The sequence below is a fragment of the Myiozetetes cayanensis genome, unplaced genomic scaffold (assembly GCF_022539395.1).
Source record: "Myiozetetes cayanensis isolate MyiCay16 unplaced genomic scaffold, myiCay2020 scf4, whole genome shotgun sequence".
Taxonomy (NCBI): domain Eukaryota; kingdom Metazoa; phylum Chordata; class Aves; order Passeriformes; family Tyrannidae; genus Myiozetetes; species Myiozetetes cayanensis.
In genome coordinates, this window is record NW_026087631.1 from 8,771,751 (window position 1) to 8,793,085 (window position 21,335).

The following is a 21,335-nucleotide window of genomic DNA, read 5'->3' on the forward strand; positions in this document are numbered from 1 at the left end:
AAGCATATTACCTCATCTGGTTTGTACCGTAGTGCCAAAGTCAAGTGGGCTGACACAGCTGGGGCAGTAGTACAATATGGCATAGGGAAAGACCTAACCATGGTCCTACTCCTTAGCACTTACCCTCAAGAAACCACATCTCTGCTGACGTGAAGCCTTTATAAACCTGTATCAAGGATCTCACCAAGTACATTCTGTATTTCGGCTCATGCAGCCAGAAGCAGAACACAGACAATACTTGGACCACAAAGAGACACTAATTGAGTTCAGGTCCTGCTTGTAAAGTCAAAGGCATTCTAGGTCATCATTCTGTTGGGCCATGTGCAGTCATTCAGACCGGGGCAGGTTTTAATCCCTGTCATTCAACTGAATGCTCATGATATCACAGAAAATCCCAGGAAGACTGGTGCAGGAAGATGTGGCAGCATTTTCCCTCTAGACTTTGAGATTAGGAAGGAATACAGTCCTTTTGAGTGAGAAGAATGCACGTATTGCTGCCTGTATCTTAGCCCTTTTTCAGCTCCACACCTTGCCCTGGGTGCAGTGTACAGGTACACTGCTCAGTAATTTTGCAGGGTTGGGAGACAAAGGATGCTCTGCTCTTCCTGGGGTGTGGTTTGCTAGAAGGCAGCACTGGAGATGACCCCAGCATACAAAGACCACTGTCCAGTTGCACCGCTCCTCCTTCACTACTAGGACTGCTCTTGACTGGGGCTTAGTTGTTTTCTCTTTTGTCAATTTTAGGTAGATCAGAGAGTCTTCAAAGACTTCCTGTCCGAGAAGCTGCCTCGCCTCATGGCTCATTTTGAGCAGTATCAGATTGATGTGTCACTCATCACCTTCAACTGGTTTCTGGTGGCCTTTGTGGACAGCCTGGTCAGCGACATCCTCCTGCGAGTCTGGGATGCCTTCTTGTACGAGGGAACTAAGGTACAACTCTCAACCTAGGCCTCCCTCACGTCTGCACCACGTCTGTGACATGATAGCTGGGCGATGGATGTACGTATGTACACGTGTGTCAAAGAGATGTGAGGTTGAACCCCTTGTCCTATCCCGCCTGTTTGGTGCCACGCCTTGATGTCTCTCAGGCTCCTGTGTTGTCTGTGTACTTGCTGCCAGGAGGCAGACCTAATCTTTGATACTGTGCAGAGTATCCTTGTCCCTTTTTAGCCAGTATTTTTGCTACCAAACAGCTCTCTGATAGGCCATGGCATCTCCTGTTCTGTGACCTGGACGCAACTAGTAGTATGACAGATACAGGGAGCATAAGACAGGCGGTTAGTATCTGAAAATGTGAGTCCTACATTGCCCCTGTGCATAGGGAAAATTGGAGACCCCTTGTGAAATCCCTCTGGTGTCCTTTTGTAGGTGCTGATGTTCTCTGGGGCTGTAAATTAGCTTACAGAGAGTCATTTTCCTGAAATTTGCTCTGTACTTCTTTAGGCTTGCCCTAGCACAACCTGTTGAGAGCAGGAGTACCCCAGGGTCAAGCCTGTGCTGCAGTGCTATGTGCCTGACCCTGCCTTTCATGCCAGCAGGGCCTGGTCCCTCAGCTGCTTAAAACTTGTCAACTCAAATACATTTCAACCCTCCAGGTCATTTTCCGCTATGCTCTTGCGATTTTTAAATACAATGAGGAGGAAATCCTGAGAATTCACGACAGTGTGGAGATCTACCAGTACCTACGCTTTTTCACAAGAATGATTATGGATGGCAGGTAGGACTGTGAGTTGTAGACACCTTCCACTTGTACTTCCTTGCCTGTTAGGTCAGCCGAACAAGAATTGTGACTGATCTGTTAAGAGAGATACATTGAGAGGTCCATGGGACGTGCATCAGTTTGTCTCTTTCTGACTTTCCCTTCCTGGCATTACTTAAAATATTTTTGGCCTGGGCAAAGGCATGCTACAGCAGAACAAGCCACAAATTCTGTGTCAGCCTCCTTTTTGTAGCAAATGGAACCTGTGCTGCTGCTTGCTGCGTTTCACTCAGCTGTGGTTGGGGTATTTGGGTACACAGCACAACTCACAACCTATAAAGGCAACGTGTCGGGGGTCAAGATTTGCGTGTTCAGAAGAGCTCAGCATCAGGAGTATTCCTCCCTGAGAGGCCGTTAGAATTGGCATCTGATCCACTGTCTTTTGACTGGTGGCTGCACACTGGTACCTTAAGAGGTGGTGTGGTATAGGTGTGTTTCAAGTATTGCTTGGGTTGGTGCGTGTCATTCCTTTAAGCCTCTGCTGCTTGGTGACTTTTGAGCCCAGAGAGCTGAAGTCTGAGGCCTTACTCTTTGCCTACCCTGGGATGCCCTTGGTGTATCTGTCGCCATGTGTTACCAGCCAGTAAATCGGTTGACCAGACCTGTGTTTTCTGTTGTAGGAAGCTGATGAACATTGCCTTCAACGACTTAAACCCCTTCCCCATGAAACTGCTGAGGAACCGTCGGTCAATGCACCGGGAAGAGCTGGAGGCAGAGCTGTGCGAACTGGAACAGATCAAGGCAGCCTATGTAAAAGAGAGAGCAGAGCAAGGGCCTCAGGACCCGAAGGAGGTTGCTAGTGAAGAGGAGGAAGAGATTTAGCAAAAATGGAGTTGGTCATCACTTCCCTTCCGTCTTGCAGAAGGGCATCAGTAGCAACTGTCTGTAAGAGATGGACCAGAGGGGGAAGAGTGGTCACAGCAGGAGCTTCTCCTCCGCCCCAGGAAGCAAGGCTGTAGTTACATGACCATCTGGGGACAAATTCCTTTGTAACAGATTGGAAGGTGTCAGAGGAGTTTTATTCTCTTCTGTACTTCTCCCCATTCAGCCCACCCTGTACAGTACAGTTCAGGATTACAGCTGAGGGTGCATAGGAAATATCAGTTGTACCATGACTGGAATTGACATGGTGCAAAAGACCCAACCAGGCAGGGCTTTTCTACATTTTTCCAGTGGAGGCTTGAGCGAGATCTTTATGTACAAGTAAAATCCCTGGAAATAATGAATTGAGAACCCTCCCTCACTGGTACCTAAAGCTTCTGAATTGGTTAGAAAGAAAACCTGCTCTTTGAAGGCTTGGTGCCTTCAGTGGCTAGCCTGCCATCAGAGTGTTTGTTTAACATTGCAGTTACTCAGTCGAGACAGTGTCCAGATAAGTGTTGGGTCTGAGGAAGTTCTGGAAGCTGGAGTACATCACCCCATGGGATTCAGGCTCAGACATGGGAAATGGGTTGTGCGAGAGTGGAGTTGTCTCTCCAGTTTGGTTCCCATGGAAATCCATGGGAACACAAGACGTGTCTCCCTGTCTGGCTGAGAAATGCTGGGAGCTCTCTCTCCTTTTTGTTTAGCTTTGAGCAGAGCCATCTATGGATTGGCCTGACCCTGGCAGCAGTCTGCCATCTGGAGGTGAGTTTGCTCTGTAGAGGAACTCTCATCTTGGTGTGAAACCAACCACAGCCTGGCTTCAGGCAGGGCCTAATGTTACAGAGACTTTTACTGGGGATGACTGGATCTTCTGATGGCCTCACACTCGACCAGGATGAGTGTGTAGCCATCTCTCTCTGCCTCACAGTTACGGTTTTCCTGTGCTGATATCCTTGTCTCTGACTCCTATTCATAATGGAGGGACATAGTCTTTTCTGTAGGATTTTTCAATACTGAAGGTGTTTTTCCCCTGGCTTATGGCACTCTGGGAGTGAACCTGCAAACCACAGGGACTAGGTCACAAAAGTTGTCCTGATATTCTTTAGAAAAATCATTAATTTTCCCTGAACCCAGGTCTAGTACACAGAGATGCCCTATCTGCCTTTGGGAATGGGGTCTGATAGCGTTCTCCCTCGCCTCCCAGGCTCGCCCATCCCCTGGGCTGGATGCCCTGCCTGTGCAGCTCAGTCCTCCATAGACCCAGGAGCAGTCAAGTGCTTTAGATAAATACAACTTCGTTTCCCTAACACAATGCCAGATGCTGCAACCCCACTTTCCTGCTGAGTGGTGCTTTATTCCAGGTGTGCCTGCAGTGCTGGCACCGACAGCATGCAGCAGATTCTGCTGCTGTAGGTCTGCCTCAGCTCTGCCTTAGGCACAACTGGACAAGTCAACCAGCTTCAGTGAATTATAGAAGACCAGGGGAGAGCTGTGGAGGCCAGCCACGCAGTACAGAAGTAATCAAAGTGGAAATGAGGTTTTGGGAAGAGCGGATACATCCCCTGCATGCCACTGAGAGCTGCACACATTGAAAGTGTGGGATGAGAAGAAAATGTTACTGGAATCTTACAACATCTCAAAAAATGCACTTACGCCACCTAGCTAAGGAAGCCTAAAAGGTTTTTCCTCACAGATGATATTGCTAATCTAATTTACTCATACTGTTATGTGCATGGGTGTGCACAAATACAGATTTTTGCTACTGCTACAGACATTATCTTTTAAATCAAGACCATGAAAATTACAAGTTCACTTAAAATTTTATTTTTCCTAGACCTTTCTGCAACAGCTTAAAAATCTTTTCTCCTGACTTGCCCTTATGTTTATTAAAAAAAGCATTTGAAACACGTATTATCAGACCAAACCATAGCTGGATGTATCTCTGTGGTATATAATATACTTTGGTCCATGTTAAAAAATAAACTTCTCTGAAGCAGACATAAGAACCAAGGTGTTGTCCCTGATGGAGAATTCTGAAAATAATTTTTAATTGAAATCAGAAGGGAAGAGCATCTCCAGGTTTTTACGAATTTCTTTTCTTGTGTATCATACCCGTAGCTGGATTACTTCCTGTCCTCCATCCATGGACACTGCTTCTCAGCAGCTGTCTGCTGGTGTATCTGTGCAAGTGCCTCAGTCTCCTGGGATGTCCCAGCCTGGCACCTGGCAGCAAGGCATGAAGATTACTCTTGGGGCAGGCTGGTTGATTCTGAAATTCAGCTCAACATCCTTGAAGAATCTGGTGGATCTACTCTTTTCGAGGGCATGATTTTCCTTCTCCAAAAGGACTTCAGGTGCCCTGAGGGGCATGACTTCACATGAACAGTGCACTCATTTACTAGAGTTGGGGTCTCTAGTGAGAAGGTAGTCACTGGGTCAATGGTCATGATCTCCCCTTGCTGTGATTACCTTTTGGTTAAGGACACAGTTCTTTTCTCACTCTTTTGGCACTGTCAGTAGGTCTTACTGCTCTACTGATTTCAATCCCCATTATCTTGCCTGTTGTTTCCTTAGTTGCTTTGGTTTAGAGTGTTTGAGACACCCCCTCTGCCTGAGTCTGTCTCAGGTTGATACACAGCTCCTTGGTAAATAGTCCCTTGTCTTGAGGAGTTACAAATGGGTAACAGCTACGTTTGGGCATGTTTGATATTCTGCTTGATCCATTACACTGATCTGCAGCATTTCACTAGTGGAGGACACCGAGTGTCACAATCTTGTCACAGTTGCTGGCTCAGCCCAGAGCTGCCTCTGCTACCCACAGCTGGCAGCACTAAAGCATGGAGATGAGCTAGCTGTCCCAGGCTTTGTTGATTGGACAGGACCAGAGTGGTGTTAGCTGAAAGGGTGACCTGGCCAAGGAAATCTCCTCTGCCCTTTTATCTTGGGCATTGCTGCCTACTTGCCAGGTTCCTCACCCAGGGTACCAGGGAGGTTTGTAGTGCTGCCAAGATACCAGCTAACCCAAAAGTCTGAGTGTGAGCTCTGAAGACATGAGAAGGTTTCTAAGGACCCTTGCCATCAGTGAAGGCCCTGCAGCTTTGGGCAAGTGTCTCTCCATCTGCCAGAGGGTGCCATCTAAGGTTGTAGGGGTATATGCAGTGTTGCAGGGGTATGTGCAGTGTTCAGGATATGCAGGACCTGGTGGTTGCGCCGAGAACACGGCACAGTATGCCCATGTCCTTAGAAGCTCCTGGAGCCAGTGTAAGGCCTCTCTGCAGGTGATAGCAAAGTCATGATGCTGTCAGGACGATCTTGGAGGAGGAACTCGCACCCAGCCCTCACCATGCGCCTCTGGCCACAGACTCGGGGGCCCTCCCTGCAAGGGGGATGGTGACGGTGAACGGCGCCCGTCGGCCCGGGCGGGCCGGCTCCCAAGGCCGGGGTAGGGAGAGCCGCCCGCGCACCTTGCAGTGGTTGCGGAGGGGCTCTCCCCGCGGCATCGCCAGCGCAAACCCCACACCGCCCACAGCAGGCTGCGCCCGGGGGCCGGGCCCGACCGCAGAGCGGCCCTGCCCGGGAAGGATCTCCGAAGCCCTGCGGAGCCAGGGGCGGCAGGCAGCCCCAGTCCCTCCGGCACCTCCCGGCCGCGGGGCGCGGCTGCGGGGGCGGGCCAGGGCAGGGACCGCAGGCGGGCCGGGCCAGGCCGGGCTGCCGCGGCGCGGGCTCTGAGCGCACGGGCAGACCCCCGCCGGCAGCGGCAAGGTACGAGATGGGGGCCGTGGGTGGAGTGGGGCCGGGCGGCGGGCACCTGCCGCAGCCGGGGGCCTGCGGAGCACGGCGGTGCCGGGGAGCGGGGGGCGCCTGCCCTGCCCGCTGCGCGCCGGGGGTGCCGCAGCCCCCGCCGGCCCCACCCTGCTTTGTGCGGAGCTGGGGCCGCCGCCCGCAGCCGCGGGGGCACCGACGGGCGGGAGATGCGGCGGCCGCCCGGTGCCGCGGGCCTCGGGCATCCCCCGGTGTGTGCGGCGGGAGGGAGAGCGGGAGCGGGGTTGGGAGCGGGGCGTTCCCGCTGGCCGCAGTCGGGGCAGCCGGTGCTGCTCTCGCCCTCGGCGGGCAGGATCCTCGCTCCCAGGAGCGCCCTGCCCGCGGGCTGTTCCTGCAGGGAGCTGCCGGTGGGATTTTCTGCGCGGAGCGTGGCGGACCGGCAGCCGGCCCGGGGGTCTGCGGCCAGCCCTCCCCGCTCCGCTCCGAGGTGCCGCCGGTGCGCGGAGCAACAGGGCTTCGTGCCGAGCCGGGGCATTCCTCTGCCCGCCCGGGAAGGCTGCGCCTCCTCCTGCCAGCCGGGGCCACGGGTGGCACGGCTTGGCATCTGTGTAACTTTGCTTACTGTACATAGAGAAGCCTTATCTATGGCTGTGTGCGTGAGGGGTTGAATTTGGCCTTTTTGTGCTGTAGTCATGGGGAATTTGGGTGCCTGTTGTCAGGGCAGGTCACATCTTGCATTGAGCGTGATGACAGCCACGTTACGATTCTCTGGCAGGAGGATCTCGTGGTGCCAGTTCCCCTTTCAGGGCAAGCCCATGAAGGGGTCTTATTTTCGGGCGACACAGCTTTGGAGGACTGCTTCCATGCCGCAGCTCTGTCAGGGGCTAAGGCAGGCTGTTGCAAAGGGATACGTAACAACGACAGCACTTTGCAGACAAGTCACTGATGGCCTGGGGAGGTCAACTGTGTGTAGTGTCTTGATGAACATCATTGTTCACTCTGCAGGGAGTGGTACCCTCCTTGTCTTGCTTTGGAGCGTCTTGTCTATTTCTGATTCCCACCTCACCCCGCCAAAGCCCCGTTCACTTTCACCTTCTAAGAAGACAGTGTTTGTTGCAGTCCTCTAAAGGGAATTTGCCTGCACAGGCTTAGCTTCTTCTGCCCCTTGGATGCTCAAGAGAAGTGATTTCTGCAGAGGATTCAGAGAACATTTGGGAGAAGGTTGGCTGTCGGTTGCCTTTTAAGCCTCTCAATGCAGGCTCCCCGGTGGGTTAACAAAGGAGCAGCCTGTGTAGCCCTGCTGTTCCCTTTGTTCTCCCACTGGCTGTGCCCTCTTCGGAGAGCTCTGATCTCTCCTGGTTTCATCAGAGACAGGGAGTGACTGATGGAGGCACGAGGGAGTTCATGTTTTGGTTGTGAGCATTTCAGGAAACTCTAGAGCTTTGGGAGGCAGGATAGGGGAGAGCTGGTTGCTTCTTAAAGGCAAGGGAAAAAGGAGGTGTTTTCATCTGTGCTGATGTTGTTTGGTGAATTAACATTATGACAGCTATTAGTGTAGCTTAGATAAGAGGTATTTCAAATTCATTTGATCTATTAGTCCGTAGCAACATATCAAAGGCAATTATCTCTGTAGAGCTGCCATAGACCTGGGAAACATGAGACCCAGGCACTAGAGATGTTTGGACAAAGAGCCGGACAACGGGCCATTCACTTAAAGGTTGGACTCAATGGTCCTTGTGGGTCCCTATCAACTCAGAATATTCTGTGATTCTGTGAATTCTGCTACCTGTACCCCAGCTCTGCCCTAAGCTCCTCCGGACCTCTCTTCCTCTGAGGCAAAGTAGCTCTGCATGAGTGTGCCTGTTTTGCAAGACCAGGGGGTGAGGGAGGGCGCTGCCCTCTGTGTGGCAGCTGCACCTGCCTGGCCAGCAGCATTGTTCATCCCATTGATCCAGCTGGTTGCTGGCCGAGCTGGTGCAGCAGGTGGATTTCCTGGCAGCAGGTCATGATGTCTCCAGATATATGTGTTTCTTATTCTCTTTTTCTGCGTAATTTCTGCGTATCTCTCCAGTATGTTGGTTTGTCCCCTCTGAGCAGTTTTCTTGCTCTGCAGATGTTAGTAATGGATAATATTTGTAATGTTTCTGTGTCTGCTACATTTGTTATCAGCTGGATAATGAATGGATTTTCTGTTGCCTGACTCTGTGGCAGGTTTCTGTGAGTCTTTTTCTAATTTGGTTGGCACTGGGCAGGCTGCTGTCTCTGGAGCAGGTTTGTGGTGCCTTTGCAAGGGCAGTTCTCCCTTGCCTGTGGGCTGTCTGGACTGCCAGATGCTTGAATGCTGTGTGGGCTGTGTTTTGGGGATGAATAGTTCAGTACAGAGCAGGTCCCTGTGCTTTGAACTGCAGATGCCCAGGTACTTCCGTATTACAGACACTTAGGGAGAGAACTGAAAACTTTGGCAAATCCCAGAAGCAAAGGTGATGATTTGGAGTGGAAGACTCTGCCTTGGGGGCAAGCTAAGGTAGATTTTATGCATGACCTTGTACCTCCTCATAAATTGTGGTCAGTTTGCTTCCTCTGATAATTTTTTTTTCCTTGGCCCACAGTGGGTGCATAGCATGAAGTCTTCATCCCAATCTGTTGGGGTCCTGATTTCCATGGCAGGGATTTTGATGGGGAAACTGTTGGGGTGTGGGTTGTCACAGGGTATGACAGAGGCTTTCTATGAAGAAACAGGGTGAAGGGAGAATGTCCCAGATGATTTTCCCACCATCCACTCCTGGCTCGTCCAAGGGAACTCAGCAGATTTTTAAGGGCAAGACCCTGTTCTTCACTCTCATAAATAAATCTACTCCAAGAAAGTTTGCTCAAAGTGCTTTCTTCAAGAAAAAAATGCCACAACCCCCCACCACCTTATCTGAATATTCCCTTCTGCCAGTTATAAACATCACCTGTCTTTTTGGGCAATAAAACATTTGTCAGTGTTACAGTTGGCCAGTGGGCTGATGTCTGGGTGGGTGGCTGCTTAGGACGCTGCAACTAAACCTCCTGCTCAGAGCCAAGGGGACCTGTGGATCCATCCCTGGTGAGGCTGGACAGCGGCTGTCCTTCGAAACAGCTGGCTCTGCCTACCTCTTGATGCACAACAGGAACACAGACAGTCTGGTCTCTTGCTCCCGTGGCAAGAGGACACCAGAGCGATAATGCAGTGAGTTGTTTCACATGTAGTCATTACCTGGCTTTCTGTAAGTGCATGTTAAGCTGCTCTGGCTGCAGAGAGCTGACTGAGGCAAACTGCCTGCAGCACATACCAGTTACGCTGACGCGCCTTCTGCCTCTACGCAGGAGAAACAGGAAAGACCTTTAGAATCATCCAGGAGGCTGTATGTGGGCTGAGGGGATTTGACACTCACAGGGTTATATTGGCTGGTAAGTAGAAGCCAGACTGGCCTAGTATTTCCAGGGATTTCCCCTCTGCGGTATTACAGGCTTGCCAGCAATTCCCCATGTTGAAAATACACCCTGCAGGGCTCTATTAGGGTAATGCTGATGCTTACTATTTCCAAAGCACTTTAAAATTCACACAGAGGACTTTCTGACCCTCAGCCAAGCAAAACCCTTTATAAAGCTTGGAGACATGCTGCTGCCAGTGGTAGGACCAATGATAGTGTGCAGCTCCAAGCCCTGTTCTCTTCCCCTGTTGACTCTCCCTGTGCTCTGTTTCACATCACTTCAGATTTTCCAGAGCAGTGCCCAAAGTTTGGCCTCTCTTTTCCTCTTTCTTCCAAGCATCCTTCACAGCTCTGGTTTGTGCAGGAGTTTCATTCCAGTCCAGTGAATCGCTGTGCTCTTTTGCTGTATGCCAGGAAACATGGATTCTTATCAGCAGAGAGGAGGCCTTCTGCAACAGATGACTCTGCTCTGCCTCTCTCCCTCTGTGGGACAAAGTCACCTAGGAAAACAATAAGGAAGACAAAGCAGCAGAAACTCCCAGCAATTGTGGCATTTTTATCACTGAGATTGAAACAAAGTCCATAGAAACTGATTAGATAGCTTGCAGGAAGGCAGGAGAGGCCAAACTCCATCTTGTTCTTCCTCCTGCAGTTCTTGGAGCTGTGCTTAAACAGGAGGGGAGAGGCAATGCTGGGGGAGAGCTCCACCCAGGAAAAGGTGACTTGGGCAAGGCTGCCCATGGCAGGGTTGCACTAGTAAAGGAAATATGAGCCTCTTGGCTCCAGCTTGTACATAGAGTAGAGCAGGGACAGTCAGAAAAAAAGGTGCAAGGAGGAGCCAAGGCAAGTACTGGGCTTACTCCCAAGAGCAGAAATCAATCACTCCTTGCTCTACAGATAATGCGATTTACGCTTGCCTTGCAGAGCGCCTGTGCGGAGGGCTGAAATACTCCTTGGGAGAGTTGGAAAGCTCTGGATCCCACCCCAGGCTTTCTGAGAATCATTGTCAGGGAGCATGAGTAGCGCTTGGTGGACAAGTGCCGTTTTCTCAAACGTGGCTTTCTCTTAGGGCTGGGATATGGACTGACACAGCAGGAAAAAGGGAGCACGTGCGAGCTCAGGACTGGGAGCAGTGGATCTCTTCTGACTCTGCCTGTCCTACTCCAGCCTCACTTGGGTATTGTTTAGCCAGGGAGTGTTCGCACATAGGAGTTTGCTAATCTACCAGAAGGACCCTCGAAGTGGTGCTACCCCTGAATGCCACCGAGTGTCATTGTCACACCATTGATCTGTGCTGAATCATGTAGCACCATAGCTCTTCTCCCAGCGGGTATCTGCAGAGTTTTGCTTTCCAGGCTGCAGAAAGTTTGGCTCTGCCAGTGCTGTTCAACTCTCAGGCACCTTCCACATGGTTACAGGTGAGGTTGTTTAAAACCAGTTATTTAAACCAGTGTTTCACAGTGTTTTCCCTGAGCAAGAATACATAAATCTTGAAAAATGTAAGACATATATTGCCTTAGAAAAGTGTAGCTGCTATTTTGCCTGAATTGCTGGCACAGTTGCAGTGTTCCTTTCTAAGAAAGCTCACATTGATGTTGTTAGGAATACTGACTGTAACGTGAATGATGCCAGGAGGGACCAATCTTCGTCATCCTCTGGTTTCTTCCATTCTATTTCCCCTCTAAAAGGAGCCTGTGCTGGCAACAAAATTGCAGGGTAATAGGCACAGAGAACCCAGGCAGCTCTTTAATTGTAACAGACAAATAGAAGAAGTCAAAGGTTGTCTTGCTAACATCTACTTAAATGTAATTAGTTCACATTATTTTTCCCTGCCATTTTCTCTAATTTAATTTGAATACCAAAACGCACACATAGAGGAACAAAAACAAAATCAGAATAGCATTGCTCGAAGTTCCTGCTCTTGTAATATTCAGTTCTTTCTGTGTACAGAGACTCTTTTCCTTACAGTCAGGGAGGATCAGAGTCTCTCTTCTGACCCCTCCTGCCTGTGATCATGGCTCTGGTTCATGTTTCTCTTTGAATTTGAAAAGGTCTTGATGTCAGTAAGTGATGCCTGAGTCTTAATTGAAAAGATTGATTTTGCTAATGATAGCCTGGCATCCAACAGCTTCCACAGAAATCAATAGGAGTTCAGTGTCTCACAGATTTAAAAATCATGGCACTCTTTTAAGGGCTTAATAGGGATTGAGGGGCTTGACTTTATATCCCTTTACACCTCTTCAAGGCTCATGGCCCCTGCCATACATTACTCCCCTGTGCAGTAGCTATGGCTGTGATGCACCCTGCCAGGCAAACCAAGTCTTGGAGCAGAAAAACCCAACCCTCAGTGGGATTTTTATAGGTAAAAGCTCATGTGGAAAGTTCACACTTTTGTCTTTCTTAGTGCCCAGGTTGTATTTTGGTGAACTCTTTTGGTACCCATGGAGTTGGAAAGACCAGGATCCTCTTTTGTCTTTATAGATAATAGATTCTCCAGTCTGGCTGACAAACCAGAATGAGAGCCAGTAGCTGGAAGCAGAAATTATTACTTGGCAAAATAATGAGGCAGTTGTGTTTTTAGCAGCAAAGAGGAGGAATCGTGGGAAGAGTTTCCCAGGATAATGCATTGGTAGAAACCTGGACAGCATGATCTTCTAAATCACGGAATCACAGAATATTCTGAGCTGGAAGGGACCCACAAGGATCATCGAGTCCAGCTCTTCATTGAATGGCCAGTGTCACTGAGTGCAGACAGCAGTGTTCTCTGCAACTAGGTTACACCTCTCAGTCTGCCATTAGCAGGCACCAAAACAACAGCAGCTACCTGGCATCCTGCAAAAATTTCTTTCCTCAGCTTGTAACCCCCAGAGCATCCCATCTCCTCATAGTGAAAAGCGTGTACTTCTCTCTCCATGCTCTCAGCATGTTCTGCTGGGCTTTGCCTTTAGAGCCCCAGGGTGATATTCTCGTTCCCTAAAGCAATAACTCACTTTCTTTCCTGAGTTTTGTTTTATGGTCGCTGTAGGGATGACAGTTGGAAGGCAGGGGTCCTCTGAGCCACTGTGGACATTGTCTGTAAGTGGAAAAGACCTTCACCTGCTGTGTTGTCTGGAGATCTGGAGAGGGAGGGGTATGTGACTCATCCTCATGGAGGCAGAGCTCTGTGTAGAACCAGTACCTGCCGTTGTGGCTTGTGTGTTGACTGACTGTGGTCACAACTATTAGCCTGACAGAGGCTTAGCTTGCCTGTAGTAGTACCTCCCTCTTTGGAGATTTTCAGAATTCACATGGACAAGGCCCAGAGAAACAACCTGACTTGGAGGCTGACCCTGCTTTGACAGGAAGTTTGTACCACTGACCCTCAGAGGCCCCTTCCAGCCTAAATTTGCCTGTGGTTCTGTCATGGTATTGGAAGCAAAAACCCGTTAATGAGACTAGGAATGAAAATTTCAAGGAATTAAACCAAGGAATCCCTTAGCTAAAGTCCACCTGGAAAGTCTGCCTTGGTCCCTATGTCCTATGCCTCTTTCCCAACATTCATGATGAATGTGAAACTTGGATAAGTGGTAAGAATCCTTAACTTTCTGCTGAAGCACACATATCTGCTTTATGGGTTCATTCACTGAACTGAGGCAAAATATCAAAGGATGTCCATGAGTATATTGTGGTCATCCTTGAGGTTTCAAAAAACCTCATTTCAATGAAGCTCATCTTGCTTTTAGCTTGGGGAGTCTTTGTGTTGGGAGCTTTGTTTTGGTGTCCAACCCTCTGTGGTCTGTTAGTAGAACAGGACTTCTTGAGCTTAATTGAGAATGGTTGTTTGATGTGTAAAGAGGGAATTGAAGTGGTGATTTCTCTTTCAATTTTGAGAAACCAGGGAAATCAGTCATTATTTAGTGTATGGTTTTGTGTATTTCAGAAGAGCTTTACAGTGTCTTACCTATTCTTCCTTCCCTGACAGCATGACTTGCAACATGAACTCCTCTGTGACTTCTTGACAGCTCGTCTTAGGTTAAAAAAAAAAAAAAGCAGCAGTAGTTATACTCTAATTTCTGCCTGTTGTGTGGGTTTGGAAGATACGATTCATGGCACTAGAAGTGATTCATACACCTTTCATTGTTGTAGGATTCTGCTTCCACTGGTGCCATTGGCCAGTGCCAGCACAGGCAGATGACTGCACTGTGTGTTAGTCTGTAAGTCTGGAAATCCGCAAGTGCCTTCAACTCCTGCAGAAAAGCAAGTCTTCCCCAGGAAATTCAGATCTTTATTTTGAGCTCTTTGTAAAAAACTTGCCCTTTCTTTACTTCCATATCTGCACAAGTGTCATTACCTGCTGTCCTTCCTGTGCCTGGAGTTCCCTGGCATAATGGTATCACAGAGGGCAGTGGTTGCACTCACCTGCAGCCCTCCAGCCTGCTGTGGGACTGTTCCCGCTTGCTGCCATCTCTGGTTGAGCTCAGAGCACGGCGCTGCCTCTCCTCTGGCCCTGAGCAGTCTTCAGAAGCTTCCTGGAGCCTGAAGACTCTCTGGTACTGGAAAGCCCTAAATGCACATGTAATTTAATGAATGCATATAAGATGTCCAGAGAAAACTGCATATTCAGTCAGCTGCAATGAGGCCTTGGTTGTCTTGCCCAGTGCTTTTCTTCTCACTCTTCTTCACACAGTCCTTGTTTTTACTGCCTAAGGCTTGGAAATAGCATCCCAAACTGTCTGGCCTACATTATGTCAGGAGTTCAAAATGCTACTTTAATTCACGGCCAGACTTCAAGGGCTGCTCTACCTTTTTTTTTTTTTTTTTTCCTTCCCTTCCCTCCTTTCTGCGGCACTGTGGCAAGATCAAATACTGTCTGGTTATATCTACAGTGCAACTGTTTCTTTAATGTCTCATGCAATGCCAGTTTCTGCAGCTCATTGAGGACCTGGTAGATGCCTGAAAAGGGATATGACATATGGCTTTTGACATATGGTAGTATGATGGGATGGAGAGTTCAGATAGGGAGTGATTATTCCTCTGTTTATCATTGCCCAGGAACTACAGGATGCAGATAAACAGTGGAACTCATTGACACAGGATGTTGAGGATGTGGTTCAAGAAAAGCCATTAGATGAATCTGCAGGCGGAAAATACATTAGGGCTGGCTAAACAGACAGATAAGCCTTTGGCTCAAAAAGTCTGTGAGGCACAGATGCCCAGAGCTGACTCAAAGGCATAGAAAAACCCAGTTTGTCAGTGTGGAATCAGCTATGCTGGAGAAATAGGCTGGCATGGAAAGCAGCAGTGGTAGAGAGAGAGCCTGTAATAGTGAACTCTGCTGGGATGTGGAGGTACTGTCAGGGGTGTGCCCTACCTGGAAGGGTTGAAGAGAGGCTGTTGCAGTGGGACAGAGCTGGAAGATGATGAAAACTTGTACTGAAGATGTGTAAAAAGGCTGGCAGGAATGAAGTATGTAGTAAATAAACTACTACTACACGGGAGGAGAGAGGCTGATCTTCATTGCTAGAGGGTGTGAAGATGGAGAGGTGTGAAGAATGGCACTGGTCACAGAGAAGAGCAGTGGTGCTGAATGGAATGATCAGAGATTAAAAAACACCTAGAAGCGGTATAAGAGTGCAATACTTGGAGGAGAGGAGGCAAAGAAAATAGTGTATATGATGACAAGCAAGGCTGAAAGTCAAACAGAGGGTAATGTCTATGGGAAAGTTGGTAGTGATAGACCTCACCTCTCTGTTAACTATAACAACAAGAAAAGTAGAGTTCAAGAAAAGTAGATCTGTGGAGTGAAAGAGGTGGTACTAGGACTTTTCATATCCACAGGCATATTGGATGTTTTAATTTGACTCAGCTGGTCCCATTAGCACTGGGTTCTGATCCTGGAATGATTTTAATTTCACCTGGAAGGAATCCTGTTTGCATGCTCCAAGATGACTTTGCGGTGCAAACTGGAGTGCAGTGAATGGCAGCAAAAAGGAGATTTGCCCCAAACCTGTGCTCCCAGTCTGAACCAAACATTACTTCTGCGCTTGCACTGATGAATTTATTTCAGAGGGATGGCACTGGTTTCTCAGAAACTGCATTTGCCAAGCCCAGCGGGTGAATGAATGGGCACAGAACCTCATTTCCCTGGCAGGGAAATCATGTGTAGTCCTCCCACTTACTCAGCATCAATCAAAGCCAGACTGAAAACCAGAAAGAGTAAAATTGAACTCTGCTCTAAATGGTGAATTGATTTTAAAACTTGTGACGTATAGGGTACCATACATCACAACGGGGTAACATCAGGCCAGTGACCTGTCACTAGTGGGGTTCCACAGGGCTCCGTCCTAGGCCTTGTGCTCTTCAACGTCTTCATTAAGGACTTGGATGCAGGACTGGAAGGGATACTAAGTAAATTTTCGGATGACACTAAACTGGGAGGAACTCCCTCGAGGGCAGAGAGGCCCTGCAGAAAGACCTTGATAAACTAGAGGACTTGGCAATCACCAACCATATGAAGTTTAACAAGGGAAAGTATCGGATTCTGCAACTGGGATGGGGCAGCTCTGGATATTCATACAGACTGGGGAATGAGAAGCTGGAGAGCAGCGCTGCAGAAAGGGCCCTGGGAGTCCTGGTGGATGGCACATAGAATGTGAGTCAGCAGTGCCCTGGCAGCCAGGAGGGCCAGCCCTGTCCTGGGGGGCATCAGGTAAAGCATCACCAGCCAGTCGAGGGAAGGGATTGTCCCGCTCTGCTCTGCACTGGGGCAGCCTCACCTTGGATATTGTGTGCAGTTTGGGCACCACAGTATAAAAAAGACATTAAGGTATTCGACAGCATCCAAAGGAGGGCAATGAAGATGATGAAGGGTCTGGAGGGTAGTGAAGGGTCTTATGAGGAGTGGCTGAGGTCACTTGGACTGTTCAGCCTGGAGGAGAGGAGACTGAGGGGAGACCTCATTGCAGGCTACAATTTCTTCATGCAGGGAAGAGGAGGGGCACTCTCAGAAACAGTGACAAGACTTGAGGAAACAGCATGAAGCTGGTGTGGGGGGAGGTTTAGGCTGGATATCAGGAAAAAGTTTTTCATCCAGTGGGTGTTTGGGCACTGGAACTGGCTCCCCAGGGAAGTGGTCATGGCACCAAGCCTGACAGCACTCAAGAAGCATTTGGACAACACTCTCAGGCACACGGTGTGATTCTTGGGGTGTCCTACGCAGGGCCAGGAATTGGACTTGATGGTCCTTGTGGGTCCCTTCCAACTCAGCAAATTCTGTGATTCTCTAACGAGATGGAAGAAAACGTTGGCTGTCGTGTCTGTAACGCCTGCCAGACTCACTTTCTGGCTTGTCATGTGTCACATAAGTGGCACCTGCTGTTACAGAGCTCAAACTGTGTTAGGAGTTTTCTGGAGAACAGAGCGATGTCAATTCTGATTTAATCAGCCAGTCAAAGAAAAAAGCCTCAACTGGAATTATAAACCGATTCAACACTGAATGGGTGTGGAAGAGTTCCCCAGACTTCTCTTTTGTGTGGGCCCCTCAATGTTTTTTTGCATGCAGGTGATGCTGCAAGGGAGGTGGAAGAGCTCTATAGTTATGGGCTTCAGAGAATACCTCTGATGCTGTCCCCACTGCCTTTCAATGAAAAAAGTCTTGCTGTCATTGCTCCCAGAAGGACAGGAACCATTTCTCTTTAATACCAGCTCACAACTGGTGAGCTGGTTCTTCTCTGGTCTATGGTAGTAGGTACTTCTGCCTTTTGCTGCCAAACCCAGTTACTAACATCTGGATACAACTCCTGGAGGACAACTACAGAGCCATACTCTCCTTGGCAGACAGTGTAACAAGGAGAAAAGAGCACAAGCTGCAGCTGGAGGGAAGTAGGTCAAACATTAGAGAAAGCTGCATACCCAAGAGGGCTGTACATCCCTGGAACCAGGCAGGTGGAGGCCATCATCCTTGGGAATTTTGAAGGCTCCACATCTGCCCTGACTTAGATCTATGGGCAGGCTGACTGTGAGGCTGGACAGGAGACCACCAGAGGAGGGGTCTCCTACACAGGGCCCTTATATCTGTGCTTGTGCTTTCCTGTCCAGACAAGGCAGAGCCTGGTTAGTGCCTCCCATCTGTTCAGCAATTTCCATTTTCACTTGGTTATCTTCCTCAGTTTTCTTAGGCAGCTTCAGAGATGAGATCCAGGCTTAGTCTAGCTGGCCAGGATCTCATCATGTCCTGCAAGTGTTTTAGACTGTGGGCTGATTAGTGCACAAAGCTTCCGTCATGGGGGAGTGCAGTTACATTACATCACGATAGATGCAAGAGCTATATCTTGAGACATTCAGGTGCAGTGTGTAAGTTCCAAACCTTCACAGAACTCAGGAGAAAAATCTGCACTTGGTGTATTTATTTCTATTGCCTCACCATCCTGCTGGCCACTTTAGATTTCCTAGCATATGTGTGTTCTGGTGATGATCACAACTCCTCAGGTAGGCAGAAGAGACTTGAAGAGAAATCTGGCTAGCCCACTGGGTCCCACTTTGACTCCTTGGGCAAGTAACCAAGACTGTGGGATTCCCTGAAGGTGGACGGTCTCCTTGAATCAGTGATACTCAGCTTTGCTGCAAGGAAAGCCTTTTGTATGGTAGCCTTTTGAAGAGTCACCTGCTCTGCCTGATGTCTGCAGGCTTGCTTAGGCCTCACAGTGAAGAGCAGTGGGATCAGGAGTCGTGATCTTCCCAAAAAACACGGCAGGTTACTGAGACGCAGCTGCACCTTTTCAACAGAGAGCTGAACTTTGGTTCCTGAAACTCAGAAGCCAGCTTGGTCTTGGGTAGCAGAAAGCTTCTTTCTGTGAAATAGGGGAGTGAAAGAATGACGTTCTAGTTTCAGAAGAAACTGCTGAGCTAGTGGAGTGTCTGATGACGAGTTTCTCAAGGCTGTCTTTCTGACAATAAATGTGGCAATGTGCTTTTTAGACCAAGTTTTTGCAGGTTGGAGGGGGCAGATTAGGCTTCCATTTTTATTGGTCTTTGAACCAGCGTTGTTGTATTTGCTTTTCTTTTGTAATGAAGCAGGATCTTGCCAGCGTATAAAAGCTCTGCAAGGTGGAATTTGCCCTCTCGTTGAATTCAGAAGCACATTAGTACTTACAAGGAAGTTGATAAGCAATAATATTTTCTTCGCTGCCCAGGTAACCAGCAGAGTGAAAGAGGGTATTGTCTCTGGAGAATGCAGGCAAGTTGGCTTTATCTTTCTGTACACAGGCTATCTTGGAAAGCTGGAGGTGAACCAAAGGAAGGAGGGGCTTACTCTCCAAAGAGGGTGGGGTGGCCCCATCCTCTGCTTCAGTCATACTGCCTCTGGCCCTTCCTGGGAGCTCTGATAAGCCTAATGAAACTGAACTGAATTTTGGGATCATTCTGGTTTTTTCCAATCTTTCATACTTCCTAACCCACTATGGTATTTTGTAAAGGCCATATTGACTGAAGCTATTTGTGTCCTCAAGTCATCATCTTTGTTTCTGTCAGAGCTTGCAGAGTATGGGCACATGCTCTGCAGTATGAAGCAGACAAGGGATGGGTGAAAGGAGAGGTTGAACTGCCAGAAAAAGGTGTAGCTACCAAATATGGGATCATCTCTGGAGTATTGTCTTGTCCCTCCTGAGATGCACAAATTGACTTTGCACTGATTGAGCACAAGCGTCTTCACACTCACTGAAGAGTGGGCTATGCACTTCAGCTTGATTTCTAGCTGGTGCTGGCTACAAACTATTAATGAAGACACTTCTTCTGTGACTGGGGGCGATTCTGATGTTTCACTGCCTGAGTGAGAGATGTGAATCTTCAGGAAGCGGAGCTCCAGGCACCCTTGGCAGCTGAGTGACAGTGATGGTGCCACAGGTGCCTCAGGCTCCCTTGCTCCAGGGTGAAGCAAAGTTGCTCATGGGAAAAACAATGCTTGCCTGGCCTCTTCAGGGAAGTCCAAAGTTTGGCAACAGACCCTCCATAGACACTTCACAGCCCTTGAGCTTCCTAAGCAATGTGGAGGCTCCCAGAGTGCTTTGTGTCTATCACGAGGGGTAAACAGGCCCAGGAAAAAAGATGAACATCAGCTTCTGTCTCCGATGTGTACAGCAGCTCCCTGCAGTGAAGAGAGCAGCTCTTCAGTGAAGGCTCTGAGGGTCCTGGTGGGCACCAAGTTTGATCAGAGTCATCTGGGTAACCCTGCAGGCCAACTGCAGCCTGGGCTTCTCCACAAGACTCTAGGCAGGCAGGTTTCCCAAGGAGGCCAGTGAGGTCTCCATTCTCCTCAGTCTTCCAAACTCAGCTTGTCAGCCTGAGCAACATGACCTGCTCTTGTAGTGAGCTTTGCTGGGCCCTGAGGGCAGAACTCAGGACCTCCAGATGTGCCTTCTGGCCTGATTTGTTCATGTGATTCCATGTGTTTTGTTGTTGTAGTTTCTTTTTGCTTCTTTTACTTGTCCCAGGGGAGGCTCAAGTACACATTTGGCTTCAGGTTTGGAAGTGACCACAGCAATAAAATAAAGAACAGGTGACAATTCAGCCAGTACTTCACGATGTGCACCTCACAGTGTTCTGGGGGATCCTACCCGAAATACAGTCTTGGATTCTTCACCAGATCAGGTGACTGGAGGGGATGAGCCTCTGGGAAGCTGCCTAAAGCTGTGGTTTCTGCCAGTTTTCTCTTTGCTTTCTTCACTGCTCCTCGCCATTGCTGCTGGCTGTGCTGGGATGACCCAGTTAAAAATAACCTGTCTGAGCTATTTTTGTGAGGCACATGTGCTCCCTTATCCACCTCCCTGCTGCACCAGCACGACAGAAGAGCAAACCCACGGAGAAATACCAGTTGGTGGGGATGTGGCAATAGCATGAACGGGTGTCACCATCAGGGAGTTATTATGTTGGAACCCATTTGGCATTGCTGCCTGCCTTGGGGAGTGCATTGTGGTTTCAAATTGTGACTGAATACAAAGGCAGTTAGAAAGCTCACCCAGGATGGCCACTGGATTTCTGCTGTCTCAACCTCATCTTGTGGAGAGCGGCCTTGTTTCAGTCACTCCTGGCAACCCTTGTCTGCCCCTGGACATATGTGCTTAAAATTATTTTGAGGTCCACAACACTTGGTGTATCCTCTAATGTGAACAAAATTTGCACAGTGTGCATTTTGCGAAGCGGAGGGCTTTGGTATATCTTTGGCCCTTGGTCAGCTGCCTTGGGGTCCCTCACAAGAAAGATGCTCCGAGACAGACAATGTGGTACCAGTTGTTTGTGGAGTGCAAGGCTGCAGTGGGTTTCTGGAGTCTTGCTGTTCATACAGGCTAAGTCTCTATGCAATGTTTGCCTTCCCTGTCCCCAGCCAGTAAGTGGGGGATGCAAAAGTACTGGAATCTCCTTCTGCTTGTGGTCTAAGCAGAAGATGCCTATATCAGTGGAGGAACCACTGTCTCACCTCTCCTGAGGCTGTGTCCACCCTTCTGTGTAAGATCTGACCTACT

At 49.0% G+C, this 21,335-nt stretch overlaps 2 protein-coding genes across 5 annotated transcripts in view; both read left to right on the forward strand.

Annotated features, from left to right (window-relative positions):
* Positions 1-4,619, forward strand: part of TBC1D2 (TBC1 domain family member 2) — a 51,095-nt gene extending 46,476 nt beyond the window's left edge. For all 4 annotated transcript variants that reach the window (XM_050329372.1, XM_050329373.1, XM_050329371.1 and 1 more), the window contains 3 exons: positions 745-930; positions 1,596-1,717; positions 2,380-4,619. In XM_050329372.1, the coding sequence (XP_050185329.1) occupies positions 745-930; positions 1,596-1,717; positions 2,380-2,581 (510 nt within the window). In that variant the 3' untranslated portion in view covers positions 2,582-4,619. The remainder of the gene's footprint in view (positions 1-744; positions 931-1,595; positions 1,718-2,379) is intronic.
* A 1,688-nt stretch (positions 4,620-6,307) lies between these two features.
* CORO2A (coronin 2A) overlaps positions 6,308-21,335 on the forward strand; it is a 57,313-nt gene continuing 42,285 nt past the window's right edge. Inside the window, exon 1 of the mRNA XM_050329383.1 lies at positions 6,308-6,385. The gene's annotated coding sequence lies outside the window, so the exon portion shown is untranslated. The remainder of the gene's footprint in view (positions 6,386-21,335) is intronic.